The 25,280-nt window shown below is 35.8% G+C and overlaps 1 protein-coding gene across 1 annotated transcript in view; it reads left to right on the top strand.

Moving 5' to 3' along the window:
* The first annotated feature begins 626 nt into the window (after positions 1-626).
* The window catches only part of LOC128554002 (CUB and sushi domain-containing protein 3-like), a 40,197-nt gene continuing 15,543 nt past the window's right edge, over positions 627-25,280 (top strand). The window contains exons 1-11 of the mRNA XM_053535203.1: positions 627-823; positions 14,677-14,912; positions 15,433-15,614; positions 16,032-16,132; positions 17,406-17,665; positions 18,384-18,551; positions 18,887-18,927; positions 19,744-19,817; positions 20,301-20,484; positions 21,076-21,153; positions 21,647-21,820. Of these exons, the coding sequence (XP_053391178.1) occupies positions 710-823; positions 14,677-14,912; positions 15,433-15,614; positions 16,032-16,132; positions 17,406-17,665; positions 18,384-18,551; positions 18,887-18,927; positions 19,744-19,817; positions 20,301-20,484; positions 21,076-21,153; positions 21,647-21,820 (1,612 nt within the window). The 5' untranslated portion in view covers positions 627-709. The remainder of the gene's footprint in view (positions 824-14,676; positions 14,913-15,432; positions 15,615-16,031; positions 16,133-17,405; positions 17,666-18,383; positions 18,552-18,886; positions 18,928-19,743; positions 19,818-20,300; positions 20,485-21,075; positions 21,154-21,646; positions 21,821-25,280) is intronic.

Raw genomic sequence — 25,280 nt, 5'->3', positions numbered from 1 at the left:
AGTCCATATATTAAACATCAGCAAGTACAAACAATCGAGGATTCTTTCGATAAGAAGCAAAATCAACCCTCGCATCTATTTGCAAACGACCTTCTTCTTCCATGTGCAAAACTGAAAGGATCTAAAAGGAGATTAAATCGCAGCAAGTATATTAATATACCAACAAGACATAAGCTAAAGCGGGCCCTTACAACAGGATAAGAGCTCCTTCAGTAACAGGTTTTGAATGGTAATCATTAAAAACACATTACACTGGAATGGTAAGTGTCATTACCCTCTCCCAGATCTAAAGGAGTTCGTATGAGATATTCACTGCCCAGTCTGTAGTAAAAAAAAACAAAGAGGAACTTCATCTTTGAATCATATTCAAAGTACTAACAAGGTATTTACTAAAGACTAATAATTTTTTTGTAACAGTCCTCCTTCTGAGGCAAAATTACGCAGTAGGAAATCCCAATAATCTTTACAAATATGATTTACATGATAAAATAATCCTTAATAATACAATTTAAAACTGTTTTGTAATGTCTTTTAGAGGTTGCCAACGATGAGGTGATATACAAGAATACCATTTAAACGGTTGGCTTTGAAAAAAAACTCGAGAATATATAAATTTGATAAAAGGATCGGCCTGCATTTTGCGCGATGTTTTATAAGTACGTTTCCTAATAATGAAACGTGAGAGAAATTTGAACTAACGACATCAAAGATGGATCGAGTAAATCTCTTTTTTGTAACTTTATTTGTGACATGTGTCTTTGTGAATGCCAGTCACTTTAGAGGCGCAATCTTCTCCTGGACTCCATCTGACGACGGATCCTCAGTAAGTTTTATACATATATTTACTTATAAGACATCATTTTAGTTTTCTCTTTGCTTTCCTTTTCTATGCGTAAACTAAACAAATTATGACTTTTACGTAGAATCCGTAATATAAATTAACACGTATCATATTATTATGAAGCCAATATTTAATGGGACACAAATATACATGTATGTAAGATAGCGAATCGGAATTTCTTTCGTGAAAGGTGTGACGGCCGTAGTGGCTATCATTTTATTTACCAAGTCCATTACTTTTGGTCTCCATCTTACGGTTTGCCAAACAATATGAATTGCCAGTATTTTCGGTAGAATCGAATCTCGGTATGCTAAGAATTGTTTTCTTTCTTTTTTCTGTAATTTTGTAAGTTTAAGAATAAAAATCAGGAGTATATCTTGGCTTTCTTGCACTGAAAACGATATTCCACTCCACTGTCCCTCTCTCTCCTATAAAAAGCGCTTTAGTCACGCCAGTAAAGAAATTAAAGTAATCTTTAAAACGATTCACCAGCTTTAATACTGAATCAAGATTTTTGCTGTTTTATGTTACATGGCCATCGTAATCTAAACACTGCTGAATACTTTTAGACAGTTTTATTCTTCGATTAAACTACAAAAATCTAAAATTTAAACAAACAATAGCAAAACATTTTCGGTCAAAATGTTGCACCCAATAATGTATTTTTGTTACAAGCTTACATTCCTTATGCTACATTACAAACAATGTATTGTTCCCAATAGTTTTATACAAATATCGCTAACTGTTTCTCTAATTGCAAAAGGCTTTGAAAGCGAACAGCATGGATCCTGCGCAGGGTGGTCTAGATCCAAACTGGTCGCTACGCCAGTATGTTGGCTTTCTCATGATGCTGCTCGTATATATTTTAAATTGAAAAAAGAAGGAACTGCATAATCATGGAAAGGTGACTTTGAATACCGAACACACGGGGAAAACGCCCCTATTCGGGTAACATTTTCCTTTTGTTTTCCTTTTTACTAGACAGATTTTCATAAGGTAAAGTGCGTCGAAGACAACAAAACGGGTGCTTTCCTTCAAATAAAACGGCTTTGTTTTTTTTTTTCAAACTCTACGCCCAACTTTATTTCGCATTACAACTATTAAGATAAAGTACACACTTTCGCAGCTGGCGAGTATTATAAAAAATATTTAGAACTGATGGCAGACGGGATGTGCGGAAGAAAGCACTCATATTGATGACATTTACTCACTTTATCTTTTGAATATTCGTTAAGTAAAAACGAAGATATAGACAAAATGTCACCTCAACAAGGACGTTTATTCCGTGTGTACAGTATCCAAAAGTCACTTGAAATGGCCAGCTTACTATCGTAAAAATGTAAATATAGCAAAAAATGCTTTTTTATGCTTTTATTGTGGTATAAACCACATTTAGACTTTGCAAATCATCCATGAATCGCGATTTTCTGATGATTTTCAAGAAGCCCCAAACCCACAAAAATAGCATTCAATTCTTAAGTAGCATCGCCAATATGCGAGACTAGCATTTGCAAATCAATTTCTTTAAGTTAGCTAAGCTAAAGTAAATGAAATATTTTTAATGAAATGAAATATACTTCCATGAGCAAAAAGATCAGTTCTTTTTATAATATAATATAATATAATCCAGTCTCTTCTGATATACAAAAAGCCCAGTCAAATCTTATCCATCAATTAATTTTATAAAATTTGAAAAAGACAAACCTAGTGGTTCAAGTAGTAATGCTCGTTTAAAATTATTTGCTTGTACATTTACTGTAAATATGTAAGCTAGTTTCAGATCTAAAGATTCGGAGATTTCGATGGTTCGAGTACCTGTACAGAGAATGTGATATTCCATGCATTGACGAATTGACAGAAGACTTTACTCAGTTAAACTGTGGACGAAATATTAAAATCCTAAAATCATTTTAAAATACACATTTCTCACATCTAACGGGCATACTTAATTGAAGTAGATATACGTTTCTTACTGCGCAATTTTATTCATGTGCTACTCTGACCGACGTATCCTAGGTTAGGATAACACCTTAAAATCGCTATGAAGTGTAACATACCACTTTGCTATAAATTTAGATGTTACTTATTTTCAGCACAAAAAAAGATAAGGGTAGAGTTTGATGGCGAGATTCTGGACTGATTTAGTTGTCGTGTGTTTCCGACTACAACAGCAACATTAATTCTTTCTATCTAATTCATTTTATAAAGTAGAAAGAATAAATCATGAGTCTATTTCTTGATAAAAATCACTTTATAGTCACTAATCCAAGACAACTACTTCGAGCTCATATAGACAGATGACAGTAGGAATTCTTATTTAATTTTCTTTTTTGTTCATACTTATAAATAAATTGAAATAATTTTATTCTATAATTAACATCGTGTCATAAATCTAAGTATAAACTTATCTATTGAATAAACAATCAATTGCTTAATTCTATAACATGAGATAATGCCTATTTAACGGGCTTACGTGACTTGTCAAAAAGGTATGTGCACTAAACATTAATCAACCAATTATGCATAAGAGCTAATAATAGAATACTGGGCTGTTCCAAAGTTATTATAATGTACAACAGAAATAGTGCTTCTCTAACATGTAATTATTAATGTAATATTGCTAAAATGTAACTTATTAGTTTGCTATGTTGTTTGTTTTGGTAAGTCAACCCATGGAACATCAAAAAATCAAAAGCTGAACTTTGTTATTTTCAACTGCGACATTTAATTATATTTTAGGTATCATGTAAGCTAATTGCGGCAGGTTGTAAGCTATGTGAGATCATGTTAGGAAATAGAACAAAAAACTTTATTAATTCATGGAAAATACCTTCTTTCTTCATTCTTCTTAACCTGAAATTGTCGAGAACAACCTTGCTGAAAAAAATGTTTATTAATAAAAAATCATCAAAGGTAATGCGCATTAGTTAAACTATATTAGCTGTGGGTTTGCAAAGATCTACATATATTTTCCTTTGTCTTTCAGTGGATATTTACTATAAAACAAACTCATTATTGATCGAATATATTGAGGTAAAGTATAACTCTAACGTAATTTATATTGTGCAGTCATGTCTTTTTGCCCTAAGTAGAGTGCGCATGCGCGAAAATTGTTTCCCGTTGCTAAGGAATTACTACGGAGTAAAAAGGTCTATTACATCCATACATTCGTACAGTTGCATCGTTTTATAAATGATAAGAATGTCTACAGTTTGCAAAACAATGAATTATTTTGGAATTTCAGTGACTTTTAGAAACATTTCATGCATTGCTTAAATAGAGCTTCGTGGTAAAATTGGCACAAATAACGTCTTGACAAAATAGGTTATACGGTATTTAAATGCAAAGAAATCGTGTCATTTATGGTGCAATTTGCAAACATTTTCCCACAGCCTGGGAGGGTACATCCCTCCCATACCCACCCCGTCTCACCAACAATATTTTACGCCGCCCAAATACCAACTGCCTCGCGACGCACCTGTATTCACAAAGATGCTAAAAAAAACCCGGACATTTCTGACTTATATCACAGTGTCCAATAATATCACACCGTGCTTAGACAGATATATCGTACTGCCACTTCCGCTTCATGAAAAGAAATTACAATTTAAAAGATGGGTAAATAACGTATATCTGAGAGATAATGTGCATAACCACGAACATAGTCTAATTCAATTCTAATTTATATCAAGTTAAGGTATAGGTCCATGTTTCGGAGAAAAAAGCTCGAACGTCATCAAATCATAGAGAGAAAGCATTGTTTTACATGAAAATTTAACAGCGTATAAAACATTTATATTATTCTACAAAACCATTGTCAATTTACTCATATATGTATTGAATTCCGGAAAGGGACTGCATGAAGGGGCCACACTTCTGGACAGTTCAGCGCCTTTAAAAACTCATCATTTTTTAAAAGCTGTTACATGTCTTCGTTTTGATGCATTTGCAACATCGTGCGAGTGTTTAAGGTACTTCCGCAAATTGAAATTAGAAATTTATGTGAAAAATCAGAATCCTCGAAACAGCTTTCGAAATGCAGAGACATAAAATATATATGACAAAAGTTGAAAAGATATATCTGTAAGTAAACTTGCGAGCATGAAAGCTACGCTGAACCCTATCTCCACAGTGCTTTGGAAGAAACTGAGTGAACATTTTTGGTGCAAAATTTTGGTATCGTATGCAACCTAAATTGCTATAAAATATTTATTTTCAAATAAAAAAAATGCCGAAATAGTGCACACGAGCGTTACTTTTTCAAGAAAATGTCGTTAAACATTCTAATGCACAAAACACGTGCACAGTTTTTCTAAAATATTTCGCCGCCATGTTTATTTCAAGGAATACAATATATGATTGTTCTTTTACCTCAGATTTCCTTACTGAAATATGTATGTCTCCTTATTCATGGTTAGAGATATCCATTTAGTATAGTTTTTCACTGTCCGATCTCCTTAATCTGTTACCGATCCTTCACATTTAAAGAATAAACGCAATGTGTAATGATAGTTTTTTCGCTTTACACACCTTTCTTGGACAAGAAAGCCGTTTCACTTAAAATTTGTATGCATCCGCTTGCAAAATATTAATGAAAGATCGGAACTTTTTCTAAAATAAAGTTGAATTTCAAGCATTTTCAAAAACTGGAAATACTGCACATTGTGTTGAAGTTATAAATAAAACAAAATCCCCCAAATAAACCATTTTAGAACTTTTCCGGGAACTATAAGTTTCAGCCGAACAACGCATTTCAAGATGACACAAAACTGATTTCTCTTCGTAAACAATATCAAAGTTCACCTGAGGAACATTGCTGAAAAAGTAAAAGTGCTTACTTGTTTCAGTTTTACGTCCTGTAGAAAACAATCAACTTTCAACTTTAAATGTATATACGAGGAATGATCAATATGTAACGGGAAAATGCTCATAACTTTTTTATAATCCTATCAATCTTTCTCACACTTAGGCCAGAAGTAGGTACATATATAAGCAATGTATCGCTAAATTTTCAGGTGTATAATAATATAATGCTAAAATTTACAGTTGCTAAGGTAACGCTCAATATGCATAGGCGGGGCATTTTGAATACTTTTCACCATTTCACGTAAGTCCAAACCGTTACAGTTTTAATTATGGTCACTTAAGACTAACCCGTCAGATGATGACGTCATGCACGAGTTGTGACGTCATATGTTGCGTCCTGCACGTGTTACTGTTCCGTGGTAGTAAAATGGCGGAAGATCAAAGGTTTGCTCTAATTATTTTTTAGTTTTGAAGAGAAAAAGTAAAACTGAAGTTGTGCAAGAAATAAGGGTACCTTTAGTGATCGTTCAATGTCGAAAACAAGAATTTATGTATGGTATGACTGATTTAACAACGGTTGGGAAAATGCGTATGATTTACCACGGAGTGGCTGGAAAGTGACGTCGACACACGGTAAGAACGTTACAAGGGTGAAAGATCTCATAAACAGTGATAGAAGGTTAACTGTCAGAGAACTGTGTAATAAACTGAACTTGTCATATGACATTGTCCATACAATCTTGGAGAAAAAGTTAAATATGAGAAAATTGCAACACGTTGGATTCGGAAACGCCCGGAAAAGTTGGACCATTTCATCCTGCATCATGACAATGCGCCACCCCACACTTCGAAAGCGACCACAAGTCACATAGAATATCTAGTAATTAATCTGCAAGATTATCCTCCTTATTCACCGGATTTGTCGCCAAATGACTTTTACCTGTTTCCGACACTGAAACGTGAATTGCGGGGTGTAAAGATGAATTATTCATTTTCAGAACTTCGTAAGAAAGTGTTGAATGTGCTGAACGCAATTCCCAAAGATGATTATCGTAATTCACTTCTACCCTGGGTAACCCGTTGGCAAAATGTATTAAATGTAAAAGGAGAGTATTTCGAGAAGTTTTTAGAAATGAGTGACATTTACTACAGTAAAGTTAAGTTAAAAACGTTGAACTCAGTTGTACGTCAATTAGCGCGTAAATGACATTGCCCCGCCTATGGGTTTCATAGGTTGGCAAAATTGTTATTTTTCAATATATTTTCACACTATTTCGTGTGATTTTTTCTAATATATGTATTTACCCCAGTATAAAATATCTCTGGAAAATGATAAGTACAAACAAATTTATAAGCATTTTCCCGTTATATATTGATCATCCCTCGTATGTTCTATAATTATTCCAATATAAAAAACCGTCCGATCTTTTCCGTAAGAAATAAAACGAAGCAAATTTAACTATTTGTTTACATTTCAACCATGTGAAATTAAAGGCATGTAGTACTATCACGAGACTCCCGTGCATTTTGAACCTCGTGTGAATAAACTGAATTTACTTTAAAGTATGGTGTCTCAGATGAGCCAGTTATTTGTTAATTTCAGAGAACATACATTAAAGAAGTGTTTATGAGATTATGCATATGTACGAATATTTACTAGTCTACTTTATATTAACGACGATAGAAAACAAGTGTGCACTCGGCAAATAGCTAGTCTATTATTTTCAGGTGTATACTGAACACTGATCCCAATGTTCGTAATTTTCAGATAAAGAACTCGTTATCCTTGGTTTCGTAGACAGTCTTAGTACTGGACTGCTGCTTCCGCTGTCAACACCGCCGTAATCACTAATGTAAAGTCAGTGTCAATTTCTATGCCGGAATTTCAATACACATTTATTATCAGTTTAAATCAAGTGTGTGAAGTTGGCGAGAAGTTCGACATTCGACATTGAACATTGGATAAGAGAACGACGTTGGACATTTAAAGCGTGGAGTTGGCGAGAAGTTAAACGTTCGACATTGGACATCCGATTTCAGAATGACACTGGACATTCCAACCCAGAACGACATTGGACATTAGATACCAGAACGACATTGGACATTTGAATCTAAAACGATATTGGCCATTCGATTTCAGAACGACATTGCACATTAGAACCCTGAACGACATTGGACATTAGAATCCAAAACGACATTGGACATTCGATACCAGAACGACATTGGACATTCGATACCAGAACGACATTGGACATCTGAATCTAAAACGACATTGGACATTCGATTTCAGAACGACATTGGACATTCGATTTCAGAACGACATTGGACATTTGAATCTAAAACGACATTGGACATTCGATTTCAGAACGACATTGGACATTCGAACTATGAACGACATTAGATATTCGAACCTAGATCGACGTTGGTCATTCGATCCAGGAACGACATTGGACATTTGAATCTAAAACGACATTGGACATTCGATTTCAGAACGACATTTGACATTCGAACCTAGAATGACATTGGACATTCGAACCTAGAACGACATTGGACATTCGAACCCAAAACGTCATTGGACATTTGAATCTAAAACGACATTGAACATTCGATTTCATAAAGACATTTGACATTCGAACCTAGATCGACATTGGACATTCGATCCCAGAACGACATTGGACATTTGAATCTAAAACGACATTGGATATTCGATTTCAAAACGACATTGGACATTCGAACCTAGAACGACAACCTAGAACGACATTGGACATTCGAATCCAGAACGACATTGGACATTCTAAATCAAAACGACATTGGACATTCGGTCCCAGAACGACATTGCACATTTGAACCCAGAACGACATTGGACATTCGAACCCAGAACGACATTGGACATTCGAATCCAAAACGACATTGGACATTCAATTTCAGAACGACATTGGACATTCGAACCTAGAACGACATTGGACATTCGAACCCAGAACGACATTGGACATTCCAACCCAAAACATCATTGGACATTTGAATCTAAAACGACATTTAACATTCGATTTCAGAATGACATTGGACATTCGAACCTAGAACGACATTGGACATTCGATTTCAGAACGACATTGGACATTCGAACATAGAACGAATTTGGACATTCGAACCCAGAACGACATTCGACATTCGAACCCAAAACGACATTGGACATTTGAATCTAAAACGACATTGGACATTCGATTTCAGAACGACATTGGACATTCGAACCTAGAACGACATTGGACATTCGATCCCAGAACGAGTTGGACATTTGAATCTAAAACGACATTGGACATTCGATTTCAGAACGACATTGGACATTCAAACCTAGAACGACATTGGACATTCGAACCCAGAACGACATTGGACATTCGAATCCAAAACGACATTGGACATTCGATACCAGAACAACATTGGACGTTCAAACCCAGAACGACATTGTACATGCGATACCAGAACGACATTGGACATTCGAACCCAGAACGACATTGGACATTCGAATCTAAAACGACATTGGACATTCGATACCAGAACAACATTGGACGTTCAAACCCAGAACGACATTGTACATGCGATACCAGAACGACATTGGACATTCGAATCCAAAACGACATTGGACATTCGAACTATGTACGACATTGGACATTCGATCCCAGAACGACATTAAACATTCGAATCCAAATGGACATTGGACATTCGATAATAGAACGACATTGGACATTCAAACCCAATACGACATTGGATATTCGAACATAGAAAGACATTGGACATTTGATACCAGAACGACACTGGACATTCGATTCCAGAACAACATTGGACATTCGAACCTAGAACGACATTGGACTTTCAAACCCAAAACGACATTGGACATTCGAATCCGGAACGACATTGGACACACGAACCCAGAACGACATTGGACATTCAAATCCAAAACGAAATTAGTAGTCTCCTATGGCACCGATTCCTGAAAGTCTGTGAGTGCTCTTGAAAGTGTCGCAGACCGTTTTAAATGATTTAAAAAGAAACTGGAACTACTTGGTTAGTGTTGTCTCTCCTGGCACCAGTTCTTGAAAGTCTGCGAGTCCTCCTGAATGTTTCGAAGACCGTCCTGAATGGTTTGAAAGGACACATGGATTACTGGGTCGGTGTTTTCTACCTTGGCACCGATTCCTGAAAGTTTGCGAGTGCTCCTGAAAGTGTCGCAGACCATTCTAAATGATTGAAAAAGAAACATGGACTGTTGTAACGATGTTTTCTCCCATGGCACCATTTCCTGAAAGTCTGCAAGTCCTCCTGAAAGTGTCGTAGACCATTCTAAATGATTGAAAAAGAAACATGGACTATTGTGACGATGTTTTCTCTTTTCTCCCTTGGCACCGTTTCCTGAAAGTCTGAGAGTCCTCCTGAAAGTGTCACAGACAGTTTTTATTGGGTTGAATTAATACAGAGGCTAATGGGACGGTGTTTTCTCCCTTGGCATCTATTCCTGAAAGTCTGCGGGTGTTCCTGAAAGTGTCTCAGACCGTTATTAATAATGAAAAAAGAAACAAGGACTACTTGGTTAGTGTTATCTCTCTTGGTACCGGTTCTTGAAAGTATGCGAGTCCTTCTGAAAATGTCACAGACCGTTCTTAATGGGTTGAAATGATAGTTCTTGTTTCTTTTTTATTATTAAAAACGGTCTGCGACACTTTCAGGAGGACTCGCAGACTTTCAGGAAACGGTGCCAAGGGAGAAAACATCGTCACAATAGTCCATGTTTCTTTTTCAATCATTTAGAATGGTCTGTGACACTTTCAGGAGCACTCGCAAACTTTCAGGATTCGGTGCCAAGGTAGAAAACACCGGCCCAGCAATCCATGTGTCCTTTCAAACCATTCAGAACGGTCTTCGACACATTCAGGAGGACTCGCAGACTTTCAAGAACTGGTGCCAGGAGAGACAACACTAACCAAGTAGTTCCTGTTTCTTTTTAAATCATTTTAAATGGTCTGCGATACGTTCAGGAGCACTCACAGACTTTCAGGAATCGGTGCCAACGGAGACTAATAATGTCGTTTTGGATTCGAATGTCCAATGTCGTTCTGGGTTCGTGTGTCCAATGTCGTTCTGGGTTCGAACGTCCAATGTCGTTTTGGGTTTGAAAGTCCAATGTTGTTCTAGGTTCGAATGTCCAATGTCGTTCTGAGATCGAATGTCCAATGTCGTTTCAGATTCAAATGTCCAAAGTCGTTTTGGGATCGAATGTCCAACGTCGATCTAGGTTCGAATGTCCAATGTCGTTCTGGGTTCGAATGTCCAAAGTCGGTCTAGGTTCGAATGTCCAGTGTCGTTCTGAAATCGAATGTCCAATGTTGTTTTGGATTCGAATGTCCAGTGTCGTTCTGGGTTCGAATGTCCAATGTCGTTCTAGGTTCGAATGTCCAATGTCGTTCTGAAATCGAATGTCCAATGTCGTTTTAGATTCAAATGTCCAATGTCCTTCTGGGATCGAATGTCCAACGTCGATCTAGGTCCGAATGTCCAATGTTGTTCTGAAATCGAATGTCCAATGTCGTTCTAATATCGAATGTTCAATGTCGTTTCAGATTCAAATGTCCAATGTCGTTTTGGGTTCGAATGTCCAATGTCATTCTAGGTTCGAATGTCCAATGTCGTCCATAGTTCGAATGTCCAATGTCGTTCTGAAATCAAATGTCCAATGTCGTTTTAGATTCAAATGTCCAACGTTTTAGATTCAAATGTCCAATGTCATCCATAGTTCGAATGTCCAATGTCGTTCTGAAATGTCGTTCTGAAATCGAATGTTCGATGTCGTTTAAGATTCAGATGTCCAATGTCGTTTAAGATTCAGATGTCCAGTGTCGTTCTGAAATCCAACGTCCAATGTCGTTTTGGATTCAAATGTCCAATGTTGTTTTGGATTCGAATGTCCAATGTCGTTCTGGGTTCGAATATCCGATGTCGTTCTAGGTTCGAATGTCCAATGTCGTTCTGAAATCGAATGTCCAATGTCGTTTTAGATTCAAATGTCCAATATCGTTCTGGGATCGAATGACCAACGTCGATCTAGGTTCGTATGTCTAATGTCGTTCAGAGTTCGAATGTCCAATGTCGTTCTGAAATCGAATGTTCAATGTCGTTTTAGATTCAAATGTCCAATGTCGTTTTGGATTCGAATGTCCAATGTCGTTCATAGTTCGAATGTCCAATGTCGTTCTGAAATCGAATATTCCAATGTCGCTTAAGATTCGAATGTCCAATGTCGTTCTGGTATCGAATGTACAATGTCGTTCTGGGTTCGAATGTCCAATGTCGTACTGGTATCGAATGTCCAATGTCGTTTTAGATTCGAATGTCCAATGTCGTTCTGGGTTCGAATGTCCAATGTCATTCTAGGTTCGAATGTCCAATGTCGTTCTGAAATCGAATGTCCAATGTCGTTTTAGATTAAAATGTCCAATGTCGTTCTGGGATCGAATGTCCAATGTCGTTCTGGGTTCGAATGTCCAGTGTCATTCAGAAATCGAATGTCCAATGTCGAATGTTTAACTTCTCGCCAACTTCTCGCTTTAAATGTCCAACGTCGTTCTCTTATCAAATGTTCAATGTCGAATGTCGAACTTCTCGCCAACTTCACACACTTGTTTGAAAAAATATCATTGTTTAACGAAGAACCAAGATACAGAAAAGTTACTTTTGAGATATTGCTTATTTTAATCATCACGTTTTCGCGTGAGAAGTTCAACTGATTGCGTTTCGTAGTTTGTTCGTTTGTTTGTGTTGGGTTTAACGCCGTTTTTCAACAGTATTTCAGTCATGTAACGGCGGGCAGTTAACCTAACCAGTGTTCTTGGATTCTGTACCAGTACAAACCTGTGCTCCGCAAGTAACTGCCAACTGCCCCACATGAATTATCAGAGGTGGAGGACTAATGATTGCAGACACAATGTCGTTAATCAAATAGTCACGGAGAACATACTGCCCGCCCGAGGATCGAACTCACGACCCCGCGATCCGTAGACCGACGCTCTACCTACTGAGCTAAGCGGGCGGGTTTGTTTCGTAGTTATCTACAATTGTATACAAATTGTATTACCTCCTAACATATTTGGCTGTACATTTTTATGCGATTTATTCTCACGGTGTTTTTAAAAACATGCTGCATAAATTTCTCGTATTGTATAAAAAGTCGATAGATCAAAATTTGTTAGTTTACGACGCATGAAACATCTAATAAGGAAGTACTATACACATCGAACTTGTCCCGGACCAGTATGCGGAAATACTGTGGCCAAATGTTTCAAGATTGTCTAAAAATATCTGCATATATCGTGATAAAGTAAATATTTCGATTGTTTTTATAATTTATAAATATACAATCACGTATGTGTGAGAAAGTTACGTTAAGTTATTTCGATAGTTACCGCAAGAAGTGCCGAAAATTCCATTTTCCACCAAATTTTCCGTGAGATAAGCAGCGCGTATAAGTACATAAATTCCGCTATAATAAATTTAACCTTTCTTATACTTGCACAATCCTTGAAAAGAATTTTGGATCGTTGCCAAATCTTGTTCACATTAAGTCTGAGATTTCTCTTACAATTTTAGGCAGTTTGGTACACCATACGTAGATTAATATTGTCCGCACATTGCACTACTTTTATGTATGCTGAAAATAGCAATATGTATAGATTTATTTTCGTTTTAATACATGAGGTGGTCAGATTTGAAAACAGATTTTGTACGAAGTTAAGTTCTATTGAGTAAGACAATTCTCTTATGCACTAATTGAAACTTTGAACTAACTTTTGCCATTCATGAATTTTTAATAAAATATTTTGAAAGGATTTATAAATCTAACCAAAAATTTGGAAAAATACAGGTAAAATATCTTCTTTGTTTATTTCCAAATTTTAGTTTTACTTTTTATACAGCTACTTTTAGTTCAGGTCTTGCTGAGCTGTTTTTGTACTCTGGAACAGCTGCATTTGAAAGCTTTTGTTCACTATATTTTCACACCTCAAATGAAGGTCACCCTAAATTCAAGATGGCGGAAGTACCTTAAACTTTACATAACTAGGTATTTTTTTTACATTTATTTCTTTACATATGGCATTCTTATTTAATGGGGGACAACTCATTTAGAATATTTCAAGTATCCAACTCTGTGGGACAAGAGCACAGCGACCATTAAAACATATTGACTGCTAAATCTACAGAATTTCATTTTAATTGGAATAATTAGTAGAATTTACTTTCTCTGGTGTGTAAAGGAGCTCCCCTGTGTTACTCGCTGCCCCGAACGTAGCAACAGCATAGTCGTAATTCTTCTTTGAATCATATTCAATGTACTAACAATGTGTTTACCAAAGACTGATCAAAAGAGTTTATACAGTCCTTCTTCTTGGTGTAAGTACGCAGTACAAAATCCCCATAAGCGAAATATTCATGATGAAATAACCGTCTATTTCTATAATTATAAACTGATTTGAAGTGCTTCATGCCGCTGCCAACACAATGAGGCTTGGTGTCCTTACAGTTCAAAAGAACAACATTTAATCGGCTGATTTTGAAAACACTAAAGAATTGTGGGTGAAAGTTTACACTGATGGGTATGTTTCCTAATTGTGAAATTTAATAAAAACTGACGACTTCAAAGATAGATCAATTAAAAGACGTCTTTGTTGTTGTATTTGTGGCATGACTGTGCTTGTGTGAATGCCAGTCATTTTAGAGGCGCAATCTTTACCTGGACTCCATCTGACGACGGATCCAGCGTAAGTTCTTTATATTGCCTGTATTAAACATCATTTCATTTTTCATTTTTGTTTTCCCTTTCTGTAATCAAACTTTAAGAATATTTCTTAGAATATAATGTCTGCAAATGTCAGATCGGTCTCCTTGAAAGTTGCAAGTTATGTATTACAACAATTACCGAATGAAAAAGCAATGTTACTAGTATATTATTCAGTTTATTTCAAAAATCGAATGTTATTTTATTACAGATAACAATCAGCTTTCGAATATCGTGGAGAAAAACATATGAAGGAAATTGGTGTGATGAGTCAACCATTACTGATGGTACCCTTATAGGAGCCGGAAACCTAGTTTGTTCGAGCGGTTGTATTGGCCACGTTGGGTCATTAGCTTTCCAGTGTACAGATTATAATGATAATGATGACTGGTCAACAGGGAGGCATGACATTACTTACGCAGTCGATTCTACACAGTTTTCTTTCAGGTAGCTTTTTTTGCTTTGGGCTTTGTTGCGTTTAACAGCACACTGACACATTATTAGGGCATATGGTGTTTTACCAATTTTTAATGGAAGAGAAAGACCCGATCATTTTATCAGACATATGGTCAAAACAACCGACCTTCCGAAAGCCGACTGGACGTCTTAATATACGATTTCTTCAGCTGAAAAGAAGTCCGAACCCACATGGTTGAAGAGCAATTGATTCTATCTTAATCATTGGGCCTAGGAGGTAAAACCTTGTTTTGCATTATATAAGAGTATGTTTTGTCCTTTACGTATGGTTTAATAAAGGAAATTCACTAGTACAGTCAATGAAACGCTTAAGGTATTTTTAAAAACTGTTTTTGTCTGATGACGAGTGGATTTTATCCTTCAATCGTAGCATCTGGTTTTAAAGTAAAACCCTGTGTTTTATAAGCAGAAATTATAAGAGATAAATATTTCACAAGTTTTTTGTGCCTTAGTAATGAAATGATGTATCAAATGTTTACACTTTTAACAGTTTTTCCGACTGTTGTTGGATCAGCACTCTGGTTGTAGGAGCGGGGGGTAATTGGAATGTGCAGGCTACAGTCGACCTTTCAGTTCGATCTGACACTGAGCGGATAAATTCATCTCCTACAGTAGATATGACCCCTATGTTAAATCTTCAACATGGATGCTTCTATAAAATTGAACTTCCGGGTAATGCCTTATGTTACAAAATATTTACTATTTTTTTCACCTTTTAATAATTCAGATTTTATCATTATACATATTTAATGTTATTTTGGTTAGTCATTGCATGTTTTAATCTGAGTGTATGAATTAATCAACCTGTAACAATTGTCTATAGGTAGAATATTCTGTGGTATGAAGAGTGAACGTATGGTAAACAGTGAAATGTTCATTTGAAGTGCATTGTTTACCTATTTTATTTATTACTTGTTGGCTTTGTGTTGGTAATTGCGTTAGATTGTGTGTGGTGGCGGGGAGGGATGGTCAACTTAGAATTTGCTTCTTTTAAAGCGGAAGGTTCCTCGTGCCTTTAAACTTTCCTTAACATTGAATTCTGTGTACGGGTTTGTATACTTTAACGACTATTACGTCGATTTTTTCTAGTCGGAGACGTTGATGGGGATATAGTAAGATGTCGATGGGCAAAAGGATCAACGGAATGCGCAGTTGTTTGTAATGGATTCATTGGTGCCGTATTAGACGAGGTTTGATATTATTAGTTCCTATCTTAATATTACATATATCGTTAAATTGTGAACTGATGCATCTGCCATATTATCCTTTAAGTTCTTTACTTAACAAAACACCTTTGATCAACCAATGATGGAGGTTAAATAGCACATTTATTGCCATTGTTCAATGCAGCTTAGCGGCAAAAGGTAGATAAATTTGAAATCGAATCGAACGATTTTCATGCATAATCCAAGAAAATGAAGGAAAAATACAGATCTGTAAGACCTTGTGTAGTTTATTCACGATCGTGTTATGACACAAGATATATTTCCTTTCTAATTATTGCGCGTGTATCCACTTAGTAGATATACGAGGCAAGATTTTAACACTGGCTATTAAAGATGTACACGCAGTAGACCTATATGAAGATAGCGAGTGAACAAGCAATAAATAGAGGAGTATCTAACGATTTAATTATACTTCTTAAAAGTCGAGGTCACTTGAATTTAAACATTTGGTTAAATCATAAAATACTAAACCGTTTTGACACTTCTAGTTCTTCTTGCAATTATAGGTCTACGGTCTTTTTTAGCAGACACTGTCTGTTGTCAACGCGACGCTGTGGCTCATCTCCTACTAGGAAGTGTGGCATTATGCGATCATAGGCTCAATCAAACCCAGCCTGCAACATTTTCATTTTTTTTTGTGTTAAGCGACCTGAGGAGTTTCCACCTTTTTACTTTTATAGCAGCAACTTTCTTTTCATGTTCTTTCACTGCTGTTTTGGCCTACCAAGACGAGACTTGTGTTTAAGGACTGCCTGAACATCTTTAAATTTACGTACCTACCTATAAATTGTTTCTCTGATATTGCAGACTTTCCATATCATTATGAAGTGTATCTGCACTGCAGGTATTTCTAATGAACAACGTACTTTAATGTACGCTCTAATTTCAGCTTTTTCACGGCTTTTCATAGCTATGTGTATTTTGCTTAGTGTATATGACTACACCCATTAAAAATATTTCTCCGAAACAGTACGACAGTTTTAAATAATACTTTCCCGAATTAAAAAGGAGTCATTCATGAATCATCAGTGCAATAAACACGAGTTTCTTCTTGTCAAACTTGTCCTTACTTTAAGACTGGCCCTCATAAGGTTAACTTCACTGTAAAGGTGCGCAATGATAGCACTTCAGTTACAACATAAAAAGCTTTTGCCGGTTTGCGCCAAATAAAAATAAAGTGGCAACAATCGATACATAAAAAGCAATTTCTTGAGTTTAGATTTCTTACATTTTATAGGACAACTGCACAATTACATACACCGCGGACAAAAAGTCGGGTCTGTACCCAGCTGCATTACAGATCGAGGATTTTACCAGCATACTTTCTACGACAGCATTGAGTAGTATTCCGCTACAATTTATCGTAAGGATTTACAATGGAAGTAACTGTGACGACGTTCCAGAATTTATACAACCGACCCCTGAAGGCAATGCTTGCTTTGCACTGGACGTTGGTGACACTTATAATGTAACCATAAAAGCAAGAGGTCAACGAAAGTATGTTATACATGTATATGATAATATAAACAGCGATATTACATATTCATATGTTTTGCGTACCATTAATTTTATTCCTGACAGATCTGATTAGCAACACATATTTTATGAAAAAATAATAGAGGTTCAAACTGTCAGTGTCGTTTAAAAAGTCTCTGCGTATTCGGACTCAGTATTGTTATATTTTCTGTACCTTTGAGATCATGAAATCCATAATCCATAAATCCACAAATTATTTGTTTAACAGAATAGCGCTTAAGCCGCTGCTCAGTTTATACATATTTTGTTTAGGTCGATTGTGAAGGAAGTTCAGCAACTTATATTTATCACTCTAGACACCTCATTCCTGATGGAATCCATTGCCACGAGGGTATCAGTAAAGAGGCCAGTTTCCCTTTTAATGCTGAGCGCCTAGCAAGGGAGCTGCTGGTACCATTTTTGACGTCTTTGGTATGACGCTGCATGGGATCGAACCCACGAACTCCCTCATTCGAAGCGGAAGCTCTACCACTAGGCTATCGAGGCGGTATAGCTGCTGTTTGGGGTTGACACATATCATTATCTGTCATGAACAGACTGAGTAAAACCGAGTCTGCTATTATTTTACTTTGTGTCGCTTTGTGCTTCCATTGGATATTATTATAGATTTAATTTTATGGTAAAATCGCCATGTCTGCAAACTGTATTTCATAAAATTCATAAAAGATATTCATTTCAGTTTTCATAGAATAACAACCATATCTGCAGTTGGAATGGTGCGATCATCAGAGATAAAATCGAGTGATTCCTCTATTTATTATGTTGAACTGAACGTCACCTGGACTCCAACAAAAAGCGACTCTGGGAAAGATCATTCTCTATGTTTCTATGCGACAGACAGTTCAGGGTAAATTAAAGTTCAGTCGCAAATAATTCATACCTTATTATAGCGTTAACTGTAACACATATGTACATTAAGTTTCTCTCACTGTCACGTAATGCTTGCAAGGTGCTGACTGACAGGAATTTCGTGTTTTTATAAACTTAGAAACCCTTATTAGAAATTGTAGACGAATGTTTTCATCTAAAATATATTAGGAAAACAACGATTTTCAAAAGAATTTGATGAAATATACATTGTTAGAACATCGAATACGCAGTGTATATGTGAATATTGCAAATTATCTTTCACGTAGCCATAGCGTCAGTTCTCATGTACTAGTATGTTGTTTTCCATTTCAGCATAACAAGTACGATGAGATGTATAAAACTGCCCGTGTCTGGTAAAAAGTCACTATTCTCCTTTTATCACTAAACTATGGGCTTTTAGACTAATGCATATAGTGCGCCGATGGTCTAGTAGTAACACGCTTGACTGTCAATCCAGAGGTCCGGGGTTCAAATCCCGGTCCAGACGCTGGAAATTTCTGAGGTGCTCTTGAGTATCTCCCACTTAACTAAGAGGCCTCTACTGGTTCTTCCCAGGAAAGGCGGTTCCGCGTGTATCGGTGCTATACACCGGGCACGTTAAAGAACCAGTCTATTTGCAAAGAGCTACACTAAGTTAGCTGTCCCTTCGGTCTGATCGCTCTGAGTCTGTACTAGTAGAAAATGAATATCGCGCCCTGTGTGGCTGCGTTTGTTATATGTAAAGCGCCTTTGAACGTGTTTATCATGAAAAGAGCGCTATATAAATTTGGTATTATAACAATAATGATAAAATTATATATGTACATCTTCCCGTCGCTTTTATATTAGTAACAAGTTTTGTACTTTAGTATGTGTACTGTCGTGTTCTGGGTAGTTCTGAGCAGATAGTCATCGCTTGGTCATTGTAGATTTTATGTTCAGAAATTTCAAAGCTTTGGTTATTAATTATTGTTTACTTGCCACGTAAAATGCATTCTATAAGAGAACATTTTAACAAAACCTAGTTAAACTCCAAGACATGAATTTCACGTAATTAAACAAAATTCAAATAAATGGTAATTCATAGATCACTGAAAGCATAGAATCTACCAAAAACAAAGAACTGGTGAAAATAATTTGTTGTTTTAACAGTAGTAAAGACTTAAACACGTTCTACATTAAATTTTCAGTTTCTGGACCGACACCGTTAAGGGTTGAGCGTGTGGGACTGACCAACACATGGATAATAATAATAGATCAAACGGTAATGTAATTTATATGATAAAATAATGTGTCTTGCATGTTGCGATCTCACTCAAGAATAGACTATTTGATTCTAAACAATAATGTGCGTCGAGGATACGCATTTTAATATTAATTACCTTGTAGCTGTCAAAGTCAACTAATTAACTGCACGTTCATTACAAGTTAAAGCATTCTGACTGACTTAATATTTAAAGTAAATATCTTTTACGTATTTATGTATAACAAGACTTAAATTTATCAACGAAATGGTTAAGTGGTCATTATTGAGACATTATCAGTCTAAAATGCTCCTATTTTGTACAATAAATAATTGTCATTTTCAACAAAAATCAGCAATAAGTTTGCCATGTGAAGTTCTCAAAATACATTTGTATTGCCATTTCACAGCTTTTGTTTCCGCTGTTGCTGACATGAGATGCCAGTAGATGCCTATATAATTACTTATTTTTATGTTTTAAAGATCATACATATCTCGTTTTAGTTCGAAAGACCAACAGATCCTGCCTTTATCGAAGTTTTCGAAACTTCTACAAACAGAAAAATACTATCAGTAGATGCTTCAACATCATCTGATGTTGTTTTTGATCCCATACGCCGACAAATCAATGTAACTTTCCAATATGTTTTTGATATTGAGGAAGATTATCACGTATCTATACCGTCAGGTATTGTATAAAACTGCCAGATTTTTGTTGATATTGCAGTCAAATATCTTGAGTTTTAGTGTTTTATCTTTATTAAAGTTACGTTTATAAATTTGCTAAGATTGTTCAATGAAGATTTTAATGTTTTATTTCAAACTTTTACAACTGAATGCTAGTGTTTCCTATTTGATCTTGTATCACAGGATAGGCAGTTCTTAATTTTGGCTTATTTAATGTCTATTCTAGAAAGGCACTGATTGTATGGTTCCGTAGTTTTTCTTGCTACATAATTTCATACGAGCATCTAAATGAGATAGTGGTTATATAATTCAAATACATTTAAATTATATTGTATAACCACTATCTCATTTAGATGCTCGTATGAAATTATGTAGCAAGAAAAACTACGGAACCATACAATATATATATATAGTGACGATACAAGTTGTTATTATATACCTTACTGCGAAAAGTAACAAAATAAACTTGTACAGGACAGAGAACTGTAATCTATGAAACAGCAGGAAGTGATTATGGGCACGCCACGTAACGTTCTGGTATAGAGAAGGTACAGTCCAGTTTATAATAAACATCTCATTCAATTATAAATAGGTCTTGTGGAAGGATATGTCAGCTGTGGTGCACTCTCTGTCCCAGTCAACGACTCGAGTTTCTGGAAAATAGAAGTTGGTATGTGTAGCCTTTTCGTTTGCGTAAAGATTGATAACTATTTATAGTCATACTAGTACTAGTATGTAATATTTATCATTTCACGGGATTCAATCACTGTCAGAGTCGTTTAGTTTCACCAAAACGTCAATAATTAACCATTTTATCACGTTCCAAAGGATCTTCTTGTATATTTTATTGATTATCACAACAGCAATCTTTAAGTGTTATGTGTGGGCCGTAGAAATTCTCCCCATACTTGGATTTAGTGTTGTTATATTTTCTGGTCCTTTCCGAACGTGGAGTCCATTCAATATTTCTAAATTTCGCTTAAGCTAGAGCTAGTTGGCGTGAGTGCCGTTGCACTTCCCATTACCTCTTATGAACAGACTCAGTCAAACCGAGTCTGCTATTATCCTGCTTGGTTGCATTGCATCTTCTTATAGATTTTATTTGGTATCCGTACTATAACTGAAGATGTTAAAAATATGGGAACTTTCTGTTTTCTTTTCAGATTGTGGAAAACTGACTATTCCGAATGGAGTCGTATCAGCCCCGAATGGAACGGATTATCCTCACAGTGTGACGTATATGTGTCACATAGGACATGACCTAGTTGGCACGGAAAACAGAACATGTACGGCTAATGGAACCTGGACAGATAGCGAACCATATTGCAAGCCAAGAGGTACATATATACATGTACCTACCGGCTTCTTTGTTTCGATGAGGTCTATAAATACTTTATAGACCGCCTATGAGGTCTATAAGAATTTCCAGACCTGTCCAATTTCTACTGTCTACACAAAAATCTCAAGTGCCTGTAGCGGGAATCGGACCCGAGTCGCTCCGATGCTAGTCCAATGCTCTAACCACATAGCTAAACTGTCGACGCACTTACGTACTTGTCAGAGATTAAATTTAAAGTTATGCGTAAGCGACCGAAACAATGCAGTAAAATCATGAGAAGTCCGTGCATGACATTTTAGGTGATTGACTCTGTAAATATAGTATCAAGTGTTTCAAAAAAGTTCGTTTTAAGGATGTACGAGCGAATTTTTTCTAACATTAAGAATTTTTTCATACCCTGTGAGCTTGAAGAACATTAGTTTCTAAGACAAACAAGAGCAGAAAAAACATAGGTCACCGAACTCGTTTTATTAATTTTATAGGGTATTTTCTTCACCCACTGTTTACGCATTTCTGAAATTTTGTAAAATTGAAAAAATGTTGGTACTTTATAAAACAATTAATATCCTACTTAATGTTATAGGGATTTCAGGTCTTACAGCTTAATTTGAATATATGGTAATGTCAGTATTATAAAAGCATAAATGTCACTAACAAATCTCTTTAAGGGGACGCATACTTTGAAATTAGAAAAAAGTGGGTGGGGTATGAAAAAAAGTACAAGGTTTTGGTACATGAAATGGATACTGTTTCAACTGTTATAAGTACACAAAGGATTGCTCACTAAAATAAAAATGAGAAAAACTGAAACAAGAAAGTATTTGTTGAATTACATAAGACTTATTGTGTACATTCAAAGTCAACAATTAATACTTTTTTGTGCGAAAATAATAGTGCTTCACCTTGTCCAAACATTTATCAATCTCCTACAGATTCTAATTTAAAGAAAGAATGTGAAATAAGTTCACTGTCTTGCTTTTCAATTTGCATATGTAAGCTAAAATACATTATTTAGTTTGTTTACAAAGTAGTGCATAAGAAAAGATACGGTGGTCAAGGAATGCCACATTCCAAAACTAAAAGAGTATATTCCCCTTAATACATTAAACATTTATCGTTACAGAAGTCTAGTGGCTTACAATAAGGGCCTAGAAATGTTGCCATTATTAATTTTTAACTTGGTATTCATGAACTACAATGCACTTAAATATCAAAACACATTCAACAAACTTTTGAAAATGTATTGTCTTAAAAATCCCTAAAATAAGGTATGAAATTTGGTTGAGAGGTCCAATCAATGAGTATATGTGCAAAAGTAACATTCTAATATTGTTCACAAAACTTACTAATACACAGCAGGAATGTCAATGATCAAAACTGGACGAATATACAGTTATCCTCACTTTAATGTCATTTATAATTTGTCCTTGAATTCTCCACCATACTTTTCATAACTCTATTTGCACGAGTTGCACGAGAATGCTGTCATTCACGTAAAAAAACGGGGTCAAATAAGTTGTAAATGCAATATCATCTAAACGTAATTAATGGATTATGCAGTTCAAGATAAACTTCATCTCATAACGTTACGAACATGTATAATGTTGTAACAACAACTATACTTACTCTGATTTAAGTAGCAGTCGGTTTATAAGTGACTTTATTGATTCATTTTTATACGCCCGAAGGGACGTATCATGTTATGACGCTAAACTTTACACAAATGTTCACCACACCAAGACGATGTGCAGACCACATGTTTTGGATGTCTCGCTTCAAGGTCAAGGTCACACTTAGGAGTCAAAGGTCATATCAGTTTGTTTCGTGTCCGCTCTGTAACTCTTGAACCCCTTGAAGGATTTCAAAGAAACTTGACACAAATGTTCACCACACCAAGACGACGTGCAGAGCGCATGTTCCGGATGACTTGCTTCAAGGTCAAGGTCACACTTATGGGTCAAATGTCATATCAGTTTGTTTGGTGTCCGCTCTGTAACTCTTGAACTGCTGGAAGGATTTCAAAGAAACTTGGCAGAAATGTTCACCACATTGTAATGATGTGCAGAGCGCATGTTCCGGATGACTCGCTTCAAGGTCAAGGTCACACTTAAGGTCAAAGGTCATATATGACTTTGCTTTGTGTATATTGCTCTGCATTGCAGTGCTCTTGTTTTTATTTGGCAGATCTCTTTTTTGTACTTACAATAATTTTTTTTTTAATTACTTCCCTTTTATGTTACTATAAATAGCTTTTTTTGAAACTTTTTTATTATTGGCCGTAGGGAAAAACCGAGACCACTTTTCTGTGGTACAACATAGATGGTACCTCCAATTTTAAGGTGTATTTTTACATACATGTACCTGATAAGAATTTTTTTGTAGACTTTGAATATTTTTTTGTGGACTTAGATTTGTTTTTTGAAGTTTTCCTTTTGTTGTTCCAGTCCTTTGGGGCTACAACAGTCAAGTTCTTAAAATTTTGCTCCCATCCTATGATGTAAGCCTTCGGGCGTATATTGCCCCGCTTGGCGGCGCTCTTGTGTGTTTTGTTATTGTTGTCAAAAAGTATAACGGAAGTGCCTCACAACTGAAGCGGAAACCAGTTTGATGCGCAAAGTAGTCCACTGTAAGTAATATTTTTTGATAAATGTCCACAGAAATTAATAATTTTCTAATATTAAAGACGAATATCTGCATAGGATTTATTATTTGATAAGAAATTATAATCATCGACATGTTTTTTTTTAAAAATCGTACACGTGCTGACACCTAAGTTGTCTCCCGTTGTTTATAAGAGTTACCTTTCGTGCGGCGCAGTAATACTTTTGCAGTGAATCGCCGAGAAGTCGTGGGAAAATTAAAAACCATGTAAATAAACTAAAATTAACCACCTTTTCAAGATGAATTTCAAGTGATCGACATTATGCATTTAACCCCCCTGACCTGTGTAGCATCTTAGATATCTGTTCTAAGGTATTCATTGTGTAGAATGTCATGTTATGCCCTTGCAATGCTAATCCCACTCTGATGTTTTTGTTTACATTTTTTATCAATGAGAAATATGGCGTCCATCCCGAGCTGAAATGACGTGGCGTTAAATTTTTACATGTTTAAGCAAACCTGGTGTGTTAGAAAGAAAATTTCATCCCTTCAACATTATTTGGAACACTGTTATTGTAAAAAACCTGTTTTTTCCTTATACAAAAGCTTAATATTTTGTGTTGAATGTACTTTCACAAAGACCTCTGTTTTCCTATTACATTCATAGTACCACATCCTTATCCACAAAATACTGAATATTACAGGTGTCCATCAGTATTATATCAGTTTAGGAATATGTTTTTTATTTTCCAGCCATCGATTTATTGAATATGCACCCCTTCCGCATTTCTGTATGAACTGTGAATGTAGCAATATGCGTCCCCTTAATTTTTACATGTTGACATAATTACCCCACC

This window comes from Mercenaria mercenaria, unplaced genomic scaffold (genome assembly GCF_021730395.1).
Source record: "Mercenaria mercenaria strain notata unplaced genomic scaffold, MADL_Memer_1 contig_4619, whole genome shotgun sequence".
Lineage (NCBI taxonomy): Eukaryota > Metazoa > Mollusca > Bivalvia > Venerida > Veneridae > Mercenaria > Mercenaria mercenaria.
This window is presented reverse-complemented; position numbering and strand designations above follow the sequence as displayed.